Genomic DNA, 14,032 nt, shown 5'->3' with positions numbered 1-14,032 from the left:
GCAAGTAAGTAGTCAGAATCTGGAAGTCAAATCGATCTAAAAATCCATCGCTGGGTAAGATGGTCTTTTTATTCTTGATGAATCATTAAAAAGAGGCCAATTAGTTTCTCTTGATTTACATATTATTTCTGAGTCTCTAGCTTTAAGGCAATTACAATAAAGAAGTCAAAATCTCTCAGCAATGATTTTGCTCAAGCACTCTCGTTGCACTAGGTTTATATAAAGAAAACTCTACATTTCCATATTGACTGAAAGTGTAAGACCAATTTGCTTTGTCATAGAACTCGCTTGGGCTTTATCACACTCAAGAAACCCCTATCAATCCTGTCATCCCAGGGCCACTTCCAGTCTGTTCATTCATGCATTCATTCAACAGCAACAACAAATTCTGAACACTTGCCAGTCACTGTTAGGTACCAGAGGATATAGCAGTGAACTGGATAAAATTCCTACTGCAGGGAGCTTACCTTCTAGCTGCTGGGGGTGGGGTGGGGTGGGGTGGAGAGGAGGATGGGCTTCTCTTTAGACCTGCCTCCAGTACAAAATTTTCCCCAGCCTATCCTAGTCTGGATCTTCCAATGAGAAATTTTCTCAAAACTTAATAGAGAAAGGGTAAAATGTGTTCCCTGGACACACCCTGTCCTTTGAAAGCCGATTCTGAGGCTACGGTGCTTGCCTGTTAATGTAGTTGCTAAGACTATCCATTGGCTTCATGCTTACTTCTGTTCTTTCTGATACTGTATGTGTAGCTGAGTGAGTTTCGAGTCTAGTCTCAGGAGGGATGACACTCCTTTTGGAGTTAGTCCTCGTATGATTAATGAGTACTTTTCAGTGATACTAACATCAAAATAAGCCCAGTGTCTCACCTGACTGAAGATTAGAGGCTGCACCTACGGATTCTCTTTAGAGGGGTTACTGGAAAACCTAAGAAATAGGGACAAGTTTTGTAAAAGGAAGTCAAAGAATGTCAGAGCTAGAAGGGACCTCAGAGATGCAGCCCCACTGCCTTTGAAAGATCCTAAGTCTGAGACTCAGAGAGGTCACCTGGGTTGCCTCAGGACACACAGCCCAATTGATGGATGTGAATCAGTGATCAAATCGAATGTACAAATCTCACTGGTGTTCCTTCTCCTAAAATGTAACGTCTGAATCAGGTCCGGTCTTCTCACCGCTCCCACCCATCCTCCTTTCTTGTATGAAATTCTTCATCGCTCTTTCTCGAAGAGCCGAGCCATTAAAACTTGAAGTTGGGGCATTCAACAAACAGGTGTCCAGACCACGGACACGGAGCGTGAGCATGGGGATCTCCACATGCCGGCCGAGAACTCTCCAGCTCCCGCGTACAAAGTTTGCTCGGATCCTACGTTTCTCTTTCAGATCCCTGGCTGCGAGGCCAAGATGCCTGCTGTGGCCTCCGACGAAGTTCGGAGATGCCATTTCCTCCCAGGAGCGTGGCCCCGGCCGGCCAGCCGCAGAGCCGAACGTCCTCAGGCCCGGAGGGCGGCGGGGGAGGCCGGGCGCGGGGCTGGGCGGGGCGGCCCCTCGGCGCGCGACGGCCCGCCCCGGCTGCCAGAGCCGCGGGCCCGCGAGTCCCGGCGCGGAGCGAGAGGCGCGCGCGGGCCGTGGGGGCTGGGCCGAGGCGGAGCGCGAGACGGCAGCGGCGGCGGGCGCCGCGGGACCAGGCAGCGGCCCCCGCCCCCCGAAGTCCGTCCCCGCGCGGGGCTGGGGAGCTCAGGGCGGGGAAGCCGCGGGGCCGCGCCACGTCCCTCGCCCGCCCCAGAGCGGGTTTTGCAGGCGGCTCCAGGCTGGGGGCTTTTGTGTCTGCGACTCGGGAGCGGCGAGAGCGCAGACCTCCTCCTCAGAGGGCGCTGTGAGTGCGCCGCCAGGGCCCGGCCACCCGCCTCCTGCCTCCCCTGTCAGCGGCTCCCGAGGCGGCGGCGGCGGCGGCGAAGAAGAAGGAGTGGGAGGAGGCGGCGGCGGCGGCGCACTCGTCCTCCGCACATGCCGGCCCCGGGCGGGGGGCCGCCCCCAGGCCGCGCTCCCGGCCGCCGCCGCTGAGCTCGGCCAGACCCCGCACGCCGCCCGGCCGCCCCGAGGCCTCGTCTTCCTCCCAAACTTTGCAAAGTCGGCCCGCGTCCCCGCCGCCCTCGGCCGCGCCTCGGCTCGGAGGCTCGCCTCGCAGCCGCAGCGGCCCCGCGAGGAGGAGGAGCCGCCGCCGCAGCATCAAAGAGACCGAATTCCCGCGGCCTGGGGGGGAGTCATGCTTTGCGGTCTGTAATGTCAGCAGAACAGGAGAAGGATCCCATTTCGCTGAAGAGAGTTCGAGGTAACCGGGAAGGGCACGGGATTGGGGGATTCGGGGTGAGTGGGGTGCGCGGGGGCCGCGTGCCCGGCCGCTGGGAGGCCACGGGGCTCTGTCCGGGCCTAACTCCGCGCAGCCCGCGCGTCCCGCCTGCGCCCCGGGGCCGAGGCTGCGTTTCGAGGCGCGCGGCCCCGGAGCCCGCTCGCCCCAGACGCCCGCGCGGAGCCCTCGCCTCCGACTTTGTGTTAGGCGGCAGTTGAAGCCGCGCTTAGCATCCCTCCGTACCCCGCTCCTCTCCCACCTTAGCTCGTTCGCAAGACAGCACAATAGGCACCTCGAAGGGGGAGAAAGAAACACCCCCTCCCCGGCAGAGACCACGATCGGTGCCCACCCCCCCCCCCAAAAGTAAGTTGGGCTGCTCAAGAGTTGACGCTTTGAGGAGGGTGTACCGGGCCTTCGCGTCTCTCCCAGCCCCCTTCCCACCCCCAAAGGCAACACAAATATACAGCGTATTTTCCTTGGGTTGAAGAGGACACACTATATAAATTCAAAAGGCATTTTCTTTATGGGCTTCTGGATAAGAATCAAATCACCTAAAATCAATTTTATACGTGATTGGTTTGCGTGTTCCTTGCACACTAGTTAGGAAATTTCCTGCTGCCTTACCATCGAAGAAAAATCGGAGGGAACGCCGTACCAGACAAAAGATAATGCGTGTAAGTTCACAGATGCCAAATAGCGGCTGGAAATTTGGGGGATATCCTCCAGCTTTTATTTTCAACTCTAAGTGGGGTTAAGGCTGAAAGTCCCAAAGTTGAAATAACACTGTTCATTAAGCAAATATTTATTGAACATGTACTGTGTGCTGTGCACTGTTCTTGGCACTGGGGTACAACGGTGAACAAAGCAGGGAGAGTCTTCACCGGGTACCAGTTCACACTCTAAAGAGATAATGAACAAAAGATAGAGAATGTCAGATAGTAAGCGCTCTGGACATAAACAAAGCAGGTAAAGTGGTTAGGAAATACATAAGAGGTGGAGAGGTCTAGGTTATGTGTAAGAGGACTGATCTAGAAGATGATGTTTGAGCCAGAACCAAAGGAAGTGATAGACCAGAGCCATATGGGTATGCGTGGGAAGAGCAGTCTCAGCAAAAGGAACAGCGAGTGCAAAGGCCCTGGGTCTGGAACTTGCTGAGTGTATTCAAGCAACAGCAAAGAACTTTTGGTAACCGGCAGAGAGTGAGCAAAGGGAGAGTAGTATGAGCTGAGGAGAAAAGGTGAGAAGAGGTATATATATTATTTATTTGAGAGAGCATGCATGCGCACGAGGGGAGGAGGGGCAGAAGGAGAGGGAGAAGCAGACTCCCCGCTGAGCAGGGGCTCAGTTCTGGACTCTGAGATCATGACCTGAGCCCAAGGCAGACACTTACTGACTAAGCCACCCAGGCACCCCAGGAATTATATTTTTAGCAGGGTTTCTCTGCTGCCCTGTGGGGGAACAAGGGGTGAGGCAGGGAAGCTAGTTAGGAAGCTACTGCAATAATCCTTTCATCCAAACAGGATAAAGTGCTTTATAAATCAGTAAGTAGTAAGGTAAATTTCCAATTGACTTAAGAGATGTAGAGATCAAGAACCACAGTCATTCATCTATGTTTTTGTTCCATGTGACTGCAGATTAATCCCAGAGAACCGGATTGTAACACAGTGACAATGTCTTGATGATCCAAAAGACATCACTTGTGTATTTAGGTAAAGATTGATTTTCTTAGCCATTTAAGCAAAAACATAATTTAGAGCAGAATATTGTTTTTAAGAGCGCATGCATGCTCTCTCAGAATATTGTTTTTAATACCAGCATAGGTTTTCTATTGCAGTTTCCTTTTCTGTTTGTGGTTTTGAGTTGCCAAACCCTTTAAGGAATAGACCTTTCTGAAATACAGTTATTCCTCTGATATTTTTGCCCTGTTATTTTGCCGATTATTATAAATTACTTTGGGGTTGAAGGAAAAGAAAGAGAGTTCTCAGGTTTATACCTTTGAACTCAATTATTATCAGTCTTAATCAAATGTAATTTTAAATAAAATGGATGGATATTTTGCTGTAGATCAAGAGCACGGATTTATCTTTATTTTGTTCCAGCTACTGCTTTTAAGTTTGGTGCCTTAGCTGTGTGTAGTCGGCTCAGGTGTCAGCTCAAGAATATTCTGCAAGTTAAGTACCAGAATAAAAGGCAAAGAAAGCACTTTTCAAAATGAAAAATCACAATGAGGAGGAGTTTTTTATAATAAGTCACTTTGTAGTGACTATAGCATTAATTTTTAAAATATTTTGGATTATTTTATAAAAGGTACCAGAATATCTATATGAGTGATTCTGAAACACAATTCAGCTGAACTTGACTGCTCTGCAACTTTTTGTTGTAATTTATATCCTAAGACATGCAGGATTTGGTCTTTGCAGAATACAAACTGTGAACAGTGCTTCTTAAACTGTTTACCATCTACCAATGTATACAGACAGACTTTTAAATAGTTATGTGTTTGTTTCATGTGTATTATAAAAAATATAAGTCATCAAACCTCTTGTTTAGTTTAAGGCTAAGATACACACACACAATTTCAATTTGAAGAAATTATTAAGACAGTGTCACAGATGGAACTGAGATATGACAAAATTATGACAACATGACTAAGGACTTTACAGTAGTATGCTTTGTAGACCAAAAGTATCATATCCCCTGGGATATTTATTAAAAATGTAGGTTTCTGGGCCCACAGAATCAGAATTTCTGGGTGATTTCTCTACATCTTTAACAAGATCCCCTGTGTTCCTTATGCCTACTAAGGTTTGAGACCCAATGATGGTAGGCCTAGATTGAAAAGGTGAGTGGACAAGAGGAAGCTGATTTGGGGGTCTTCTAAACCTGTCCTGATATTTTAATATTAGATTCAGAATTGCTATTTAGTGGCAATGTATCTTACTCTTATTTTCTACCAGTTGTTACCATCCTCAGCCCCTCAGGCCTTGATTATAAGAAAGATCCATGAAGATAGGTACAATATCTTGGTTATCTTACTATTTCTCCCCTCATTGTTTTGCCTGCAGTATATGCCAAATGAATGGATGAGTGAATACATGAAGTAACTCATTCATATATTTATGCTGATTTTTGATAGTCTGTTCTCTTAAAATGTTACCTGTCATCCTTATTTTAACCAATATTCCCATTATGCAGTATTCTCAGAACTCTTAGGTGTTGATCTGATCACAATATCAATTCATTTATTCAGCAAATATTTATTGAGCAGTCATAGCACTAGACAGTGGAAATATTGATTAGGAAGACATAATACTGTTTTCAAGAAGTCTTTAGGATACAGACAAATAAGTAGTTAGAAAGAGCATGAGAAGTGCTGTGATCATCTATAGGAAATAATGGAACCTAACCTATCTTTAAGGGAATCAAGGAATGCCTTCTGGAGAAGTGTTCTAAGCGTTCTAAGAAGCAGTGAGTGTTCCTTTGTGGAAATGATATAGAAAAAGCAGCAAAGACAATGGGGATGAGAAAAAGGTTTAGTAAGTCAGCAGTGGTTTTATAAAGTCACTTCTGGGAAAAAGCACATTTTCAAGTAGTAAAAATTGAGAGATAAAAATGTGATGTAAAGAAGCATGGTGGTAGACAGAAAGACATAGCTAGTAGGTTGGAAGGATACAATTAAGAGAAAGTGTCTTTTTTTTTTTTCCTTTAAAGATAGGCAAACATACTGGTAGACTTACAAAAGAACCTGAGAGGGGAGAAACTGAAAAACATCAGAAGAGAGGATAATTCATTAATAAAACATTCAATACATGTTTTTGAATATGTACCATGTGCTAAGCATTCAATGTGGGAAGCTAGAGGTGAGACAGAAAAGGCTTCTTTCTCATAAGTCACATCTCTGCAGGTGAGAGAAGGAAATAGAATGAAATGAAGAGGTAGTCATGGAGAAAAAAAGAGCGAAGAAAGAAATTTAGAGGTGAAGAAGGAAGTTGAACATTCATTCCAGATGAAGTGTTTTTAAATAGAGTTAGACATGGCATTGGAGATGTTGGGATTTGGTTTAGAATGGGATAATAGCATAGAGATATCATAAAAGTAGTAAAAATATACTTGTAGGCCATGTTGAATGAGTGTATGGAGGATTTGAATTCAGACTGGAGATGAAACTTAATTTAGGTAGACATAAAGTAGAGGGGAGGAGCCAATCGAAGTCCAAAGGAAAGATTTTAGGGGGTTTTGCTGTTTTATTTTTTAATAAAAACGGCTAAACATTATAAGGAAAATAAAGGCTAAACATTATCAGGAAAGTAGTTTGATTTTCAACACCTTGCATGAATATCCCCCTGAGGTGTTTCAGTGTGCACAATGGATATACATGGTTTAGAACTGAGGAAAGTGGGCTGAGCCAGAAATAGAGATCTGGAAGTTATCAGTAAACAAGTAAACTAATTGATGCCTTGGGAGTAGATAACTCACTTGGGAGAGTAAGAAGTGAGAAGAGAAAAGCAGTGAGAAAAGCAACTTTGAAACTAGTGTTTAGAAGACAAAGGGTGAAAAGAGGACTCTGAAAAGCAGAATGTGGAAGAATAGCCCAAGAGGTAGAAGGAAAAACCAAAAGAGGAGAGTGTCACAGAAATGTAGAAGGAAGAAAAGATTTATGAGGGGAAGATAAATGAATTTTGTTTTTAGTCTGTTGATTGAAATGTATTTATCTGTGAGATGTCCAGTGTGCTCTTCCTCCCACACTCCCTGTCTTGGTGAACATCATTTATCCAGGGACCCGAACCCATCTTCCACTCCCAGCCAACACTTTCCCAAAGTCCTAGAATACCTGTCTCCTTTCCACATTTTGAACCCACCATCTCCTTGACTTTTCTATAACCACTTCTTTAGTTTAGACTTCATCTTTTTTATTATTATCATAGGCCTCTCACTGGTTTCCTGGCCTCCCGTCTTGTCCCTCTTAATCCATTTTCCACATTGCTACTGCTGATGATTAATAACTACTATCTATTGAGTACTTACCAAGCAGCTTGTTAATTGTTTTAAATGGATGTCTTATTTAAACCTCTCAAGAACCCTTTGAGTTAGATGTTACTGTCATTCTAGGTTTACAGTTGGCTGACTAAAGCTCAGAGAGGTCAAGTACTGTGTGGTTAAATAACACTCAAGTTTACCTAGTTAGTAAGTGACAAAGCTAGAGCTAAACTCTATGCCTGAAAGTCTTAGTTAACTGTGTTTCATTGCCAGTGTGCTCTAAAACACAATTCAGTCATGTTACTCTTTTTTTTTTTTTTTGTAAAACTCTTTAGTTGTTCCCCATTATCTTTGGATAAAAATCCTACCTTCTCATATTGGCTTTTTTTTTACTTGGTCCAGGCCTACCCCTTAGTTCTCTAATCTTCATATTCCATGAAACGGTCTCCTGTCCAGGTGTGAGATAATCACATTCCCTTTTTAGAGGTTCTCATGGTTTCTCTTGCCTTTAAACCTTTCTCGCACATTCTGTTCTGTCTGCTAGGCTTGCCCTCTTTTTTCCTCACCTTTGGTAGAATACCCATCCTCACAGCTTCAGCTTTGTTGAAACCTCCTGGGATGTCTTTTCTGATATTCCTCCCTCAGTCACAATTAGATGGGACCTCCTTATGTTCCCTCCATATCTTGTGCTTTGTCTATCATAATATTTATTGCATTAAATTTAAGAATTCCAAAAAAAGAAAGAAAGAAATTGTTTTCTGTAGATTATGGGATCCTTATAGGGAGGAATTACTATTTTTTAAATTTACCTGTTTACTTTTAAAATCAGAAATAGAATATACGTTCTAAAATACACATTCTAAAATATAACAGGTAATGTGACCAACATTCACTTTTAGGTGTATTTAATCAATTAATAAGTAAAAGACAGCATATTTTTTCTTGTTTTGATTAGGAGTGGATATGAACGGAAAAGAAAGTACTCTCCCTTTATGGGAAAGACAATGAAGCAAAAAAAATTATAAAAGCAGAAACCCCTCATATTTCATAATTTTGCCGAAACAGAAAGGTATAAGCTGTTTATTATGTGATTTTTATGAATATTTGCAGGTTTTTTCTCCTTTAGTTTTGAAGTTTTTTGTTTCAAAATTTGGTTGACTTTGTTCATAAAATAAGTTTGTTATTAGAGTCATTATTGTATAGAGTCAGCTTCACACATGAGTGCTAGCTACCCACCCTCCATAAGTTTACATCCGTTAGCAACTTTAAACCTCATGCACCTCAGTAATAGAAAGATCATTAGTCTGGGGAGAACAGCTGGTACAGGAACCACAAATATTTGGAACCTTAAATCACAGATGTTGAGGGTTTTCAGAATTTAATATTTATTACATGCCCAGATTGATCTAGGTTCTGAGTATCACATGGCAGACATTTTCTGCCTTACATTCTAAAAGAGTATAATGGCATTTTCATTTCAATCATATAAGGTCATTCCTTTTTTTTTAATTTAAATTTTTTTGTGTTCCAAGATTCATTGTTTATGCACCACACCCAGTGCTCTGTGCAATACATACCTTCCTTAATACCCACCACCAGGCTCACGCATCCTCCCACCCCCCTCCCTTCCAAGGCCATTTCTTATAATACTGTATTGACATATAAATTCATAATATTTTCTTTCAATGGTAGAGACCAGTGTTACAGAAGTGCATATTTCAGGTGAAGGCAAAGCTTGTTAGTTAAGATGTTCACATCCATAGTAAATGATATAAACTGACATTATATCCCAGACTTCTGTGCTATTATGAAAAATTGATATTTTCCACTGAATGAGTTGACAATGCTTGATATGAGATCTTTTGATAGGGCATTAAATACTATAGAAACTGAAATGAAGTGATATTATGGTATAGTTTAGTTGAAAGGAGAGCAAAATGAAAACTAATATTTGAGAGTTCACTGTGTGCCAGGCAGTACAGTTAAGCACTGCCTAGTCATTTCAGGCTGCTGTAACAGAATACCATGGACTGGGTGGCTTATAAACAATAGCAATTTATTGGGCACAATTCTGGATGCTAGGAGAGCCAAAGGAGCTCTCCTAGGTCTGTTTTATAAGGACACTAATTCCATTCATTAAGGCAGGGACTAGTCACCTCCCACAGTCCCTCCTCCAAGAACCATCAAACTGAGGATGTCAACACGTAAATTTTTTGGGAGGGACGGAGACTTGGTTTCTGTCATTTAATCAGCATAGTAATTAGAATGCATACTTACTTGAACTACTTTTGAAGTAAAGCTGTTTTTGAGGGAAAAAATGTAAAATATAAAAAAAATTATGGAATATAGTTGACACGGTGTTACATTAGTTTCAGGTGTACAACATGGTAATTTGGCAACTCTATACATTACACTATTTTCACTACAAGTGTAGCTACCTTCTGTCACCATATATTGCTATTACAGTCCTCTTGTTGACTGTATTCCCTATGTTGACCTTTTATCCCCCAGACTTACTCATTCCATCACTGGAAGCCTGAATCTCCCACTCCCCTTCACCCAGTTTTCCCTTCCTCCCATCCCCTCCCCTCTGCCAACCACCAGTTTTTTCTCTTATTTTTATGGGTCTGTTTTTGTTTTTCTTGTTTGTTTTGTTTTTTAGATTCCACATAAAAGTGAAATCGTATGGTATTTGCTTTTCTCTGTCTGGCTTACTTCACTTAGCATAATGCCCTCTAGGTCCACACATGCTGTCCTAAATGGCAAGATCTTTCTTTTTTATGGCTGAGTGATATTCCAGTGTGGGGAGTGTGTGTGTGTGTGTGTGTGTGTGTGTGTGTGTGTCCGTCCATATCCCATCTTCTTTATGCATTCATCCAGCAGTGGACACTTAGGTTGCTTCTGTATTTTGGCTATTATAAATAATGCTGCAGTAAACATAAGGGTGCATATGTTTTTTCAAATTAGTGTTTTTCTTTTCGTTGGCTAAACACTCAGTAGTGAAATTAATGGATCATATTGTGTTTCTATTTTTAAATTTTTAGGAAACTTCCATAGTGTTTTCCATAGTGGCTGCAACAATTTGCATTACCACCAGCAGGACCCAAATGTTCCTCTTTCTCCGAATCCTTGTCAACACTTATTTCTTGTCTCTTTGATACTAACCATCCTGACAGGTGTAAGGTGATATCTCATTGTGGTTTTGATTTGTGTTTCCCTGATGATTAGTGATGTAGAGCATCTTTTTGTATGTCTGTTGGCCATATATATGTCTCCTTTGACAAAACGTTCATGTCTTCTATCCATTTTTAAATCATCGGGGTTTTTTTGTTACTGAGTTTTGTTACTGAGTTGTGTAAGTTCTTTACTTATGATATTAACCCCTTATGAGACATGTTATCTGTGAGTACCTCCCATTCAGTAGGTTATCTTTTCCTTTTGTTGATGGTTTCTTACACTGTGCGGAAAGGTTTTTTATTTTGGTGTAGTTTCAATAGTTTATTTTTGCTTTTGTTTCCCTTGCTTTAGGAGGCATATCTAGAGAAATGTTGATATCAAAGAATTGCTATCTGTTTTCTTCTAGGAGTTTTGTGGATTCAGGTCTCACATTTAGGTTTTAATCCATTTTAAATTTGTTTTGTTTATGGTGTGAGAAAGTGGCCGCATTTCATTATTTTTCATGTAGTTGTCCTCAGTTTCCTCAGCACCATTTATTGCAAGACTATTTCCATATTTAAAAAGGATTTATTTATTTATTTGAGAGAAAGAGAGTGTGAACAGGAGAGGGGCGGTGGGGTGGGGGGAATCTCAAGCAAACTCTCTGCTGAGTGTAGAGCAGGGCTTGATCCCATAATGCTGAAATCATGACCTGAGCTAAAATCAAGAGGCTGACACTCAACCAACCGAGCCACCCATGCAGCCATTGAAGACACTATTTTTTTACCATTATGTATTCTTGCCTTCTTTGCATACAGTTGGCCGTATTAGCATGGGTTTATTTCTAAGCTCTATTCTATTCTGTTGATCTTTGTGTCTGTTTTAGTGCCAGTGCCATATTGTTTTGATTACCACAGCTATTTTAGTATAGCTTGAAATCTGGGATTATGATACCTCCAGCTTTGTTCTTCTTATTCAAAGTTACTTTGGCTGTTTAGGCTCTTTTGTGGTTCCATACAGTTTTGGGGATTATTTGTTGTAATTCTCCAAAAAATGCTATTGGTATTTTGATAAGGATTGCATTGAATCTGTTGTTGCCTTGGGTAATATGGACATTGTAACAATATTAAGTCTTCCATCCATGAGCGTGAGTATCTTTCCATTTGTTTGTGCTATCTTCAGTTTTTTTCAACAATGTTTTATAATTTTCCGAGTAAACATCTTTCATCTCCTTGGTTAAATTTATTCCTGGTATTTTATTCTTTTTGGTACAGTTGTAAATTGAATTATTTTCTTGATTTTTGTTGTTGTTTGGTTGTTTTCTTCATTTTTCTGCTACTTCGTTATTAGTGTATAGGAACACAACTGATTTCTGAGTATTAATTTTGTATCCTGCAACTATACTGAGTTCATTTGCTACTTCTAATAGATTTTTGGTGGAGTCTCTAAGGTTTTCCATGTATAGTATTACATATTATCTGCAAATTGTGATGGTTTAACTTCTTCTCTACCAATGTGGATGCCTTTTATTTCTTTTTCTTGTCTGACTGCTATGGCTGGAATGTCCAGTACTACGTTGAATAAAAGCAGTGAGAGTAGACAACCTTGTCTTTTTTCTGATCTTAGAGGAAAAGCTCTCAGTTTTTCATCGTTGAGTATGATGTTAGCTTTGGGTTTGTTATATATGGCCTTTATTATGTTGAGGTATGTTCCCTCTAAACCCACTTTGTTGAAGGTTTATATCAGGAAAGATGTTGAATTCTGTCAAATCCTTTTTCTGTGTCTACTGAAATGATCATATGGTTTCTACCCTTCATTTTGTTAGTGTGGTGTATCATGTTGATTGCTTTGCAGATGTTGAACCATTCTTGGTGGTAAGTGATCCTTTCAATGTATTATTGAATGTGGTTTGCTAATATTCTGCATCTGTATTCGTTGGTGATACCAACTGGTTTGTAATTGTGTTTTGTTTTGTTTGTGTCATGTTTGGTTTTGGTATTAGGATCATGTAGGCCTTGTAGAATGTGTTTGGGAATTTTCCTTCTATTTTTTTCGGAATAGTTTGAGGAGAATAGGTGTTAACTCTTCTTTAGTAGAACTCACCTGTGAATCCATCTGATCCTGAACTTTTGTTTTTTGGAAGTTTTTTTGATTACCAGTTCAGTTTCATTGCTAATAATTGGTCTGTGTTCAGATTTTTTATTTCTTTTTGGTTCAGTTTTGGAATGTTGGTTGTTTTTAGAACTTAACCATTCTAGGTTGTCAGGCTTGTTGCATATAATTTTTTGAAGTAGTCTCTTATAATTCCTTGCATTTCTGTGGTGTTAGACACTTAATCAACTGAGCCATGTAGACACCCCATAATTTTCTTACTTTTAATTATGGCCTTTTCTTTTCCATTTAGAGAATTCCCTTTAACAATTCTCACAAGGCTAGCTTAGTGGTGATGAACTCCTTTAACATTTATGTGTCTGGGAAACTTTATTTCTCCTGAATTCTGAATTTCTGAATGATAATCTTGCTGGCTAGAGTATTCCTAGTTGTAGGTTTTTCCTTTCATCACTTTGAATAGATAATGCTTCTCTCTTTTGGCTTAAAAAATTTCTGTTAAAAAATCAGCTGATTTATGGGATTCCTCTGGTATGTAACCATTTTCATTTCTCTTGCTGCTTTTAAAATCGTCTTTAATCTCTGATATTTTAATTATTATATGTCATTGTGTGGACTTCTTGGAATTCATCTTGTTTGGGATTCTAGAATTACTGAAGCTGGATGTCTGTTTCCTTCCCTGTAGCTGGGGAAGTTTTCAGCTATTATTTCTTCAAATAAGTTTTCTGCCCCCTTTTCTCTCTCTTCTCCTTTGGGGACCCTTATAATACAAATGTTTGTTCACTTGATATTGTCCAAGAGCTCCTTTAACCTATCCTCATTTTTAAAAGAAATAATTTTTCTTGGGGTGCCTGGGTGGCTTAGTTGTTAAGTGTCTGCCTTGGGCTTAGGTCATGATCCCAGAGTCCTGGGATCGAGCGCCACATTGGGCTCGCTGCTCGGCGGGAAGCCTGCTTCTCCCTCTCCCACTCCCCCTGCTTTGTTTCCTCTCTCACTGTGTCTCTCTTTGCAAATAAATAAATAAAATGTTTTTAAAAAGTTATTTTTTCTTATTGCTATTTATGTTGGGTTCTTCCCATGACCCTATCTTCTAGATTACTGATCCATTCTTCTACATCCTCTAATCTACTGTTGATTCCCTCAAGTTTTTACAAAATGTGAAGTTAAAAAATGAAAATTTAAAGGACATAAAAGGCATACCACTATCTAGTGTACAGAACAATGCCCTCACTTCCTTTTTAAGGACTTGAGGCTGAAATAGATTCTTTAATAGAAGAAATAAAAAGGTGGAATATATATATAATATATAATGTAATTAGAACAAAAAATATATAAAATCCCTAAAGCAAATAATCCATAGTTTATAAAAATAAAAATTATAAATAGAAAAAATAACTATACTTCCAATAGATTTCATATAAAAGAATAACTTGTAGATTCTTTAGA

The 14,032-nt window shown here is 40.8% G+C and overlaps 1 protein-coding gene across 1 annotated transcript in view; it reads left to right on the top strand.

Moving 5' to 3' along the window:
• The first annotated feature begins 2,143 nt into the window (after positions 1–2,143).
• Positions 2,144–14,032, top strand: part of PYGO1 (pygopus family PHD finger 1) — a 29,066-nt gene continuing 17,177 nt past the window's right edge. The window contains exon 1 of the mRNA XM_059180569.1: positions 2,144–2,326. Coding sequence (XP_059036552.1) covers positions 2,278–2,326 — 49 coding nt within the window. The 5' untranslated portion in view covers positions 2,144–2,277. The remainder of the gene's footprint in view (positions 2,327–14,032) is intronic.

This window comes from Mustela lutreola, chromosome 7 (genome assembly GCF_030435805.1).
Source record: "Mustela lutreola isolate mMusLut2 chromosome 7, mMusLut2.pri, whole genome shotgun sequence".
Lineage (NCBI taxonomy): Eukaryota > Metazoa > Chordata > Mammalia > Carnivora > Mustelidae > Mustela > Mustela lutreola.
This window is presented reverse-complemented; position numbering and strand designations above follow the sequence as displayed.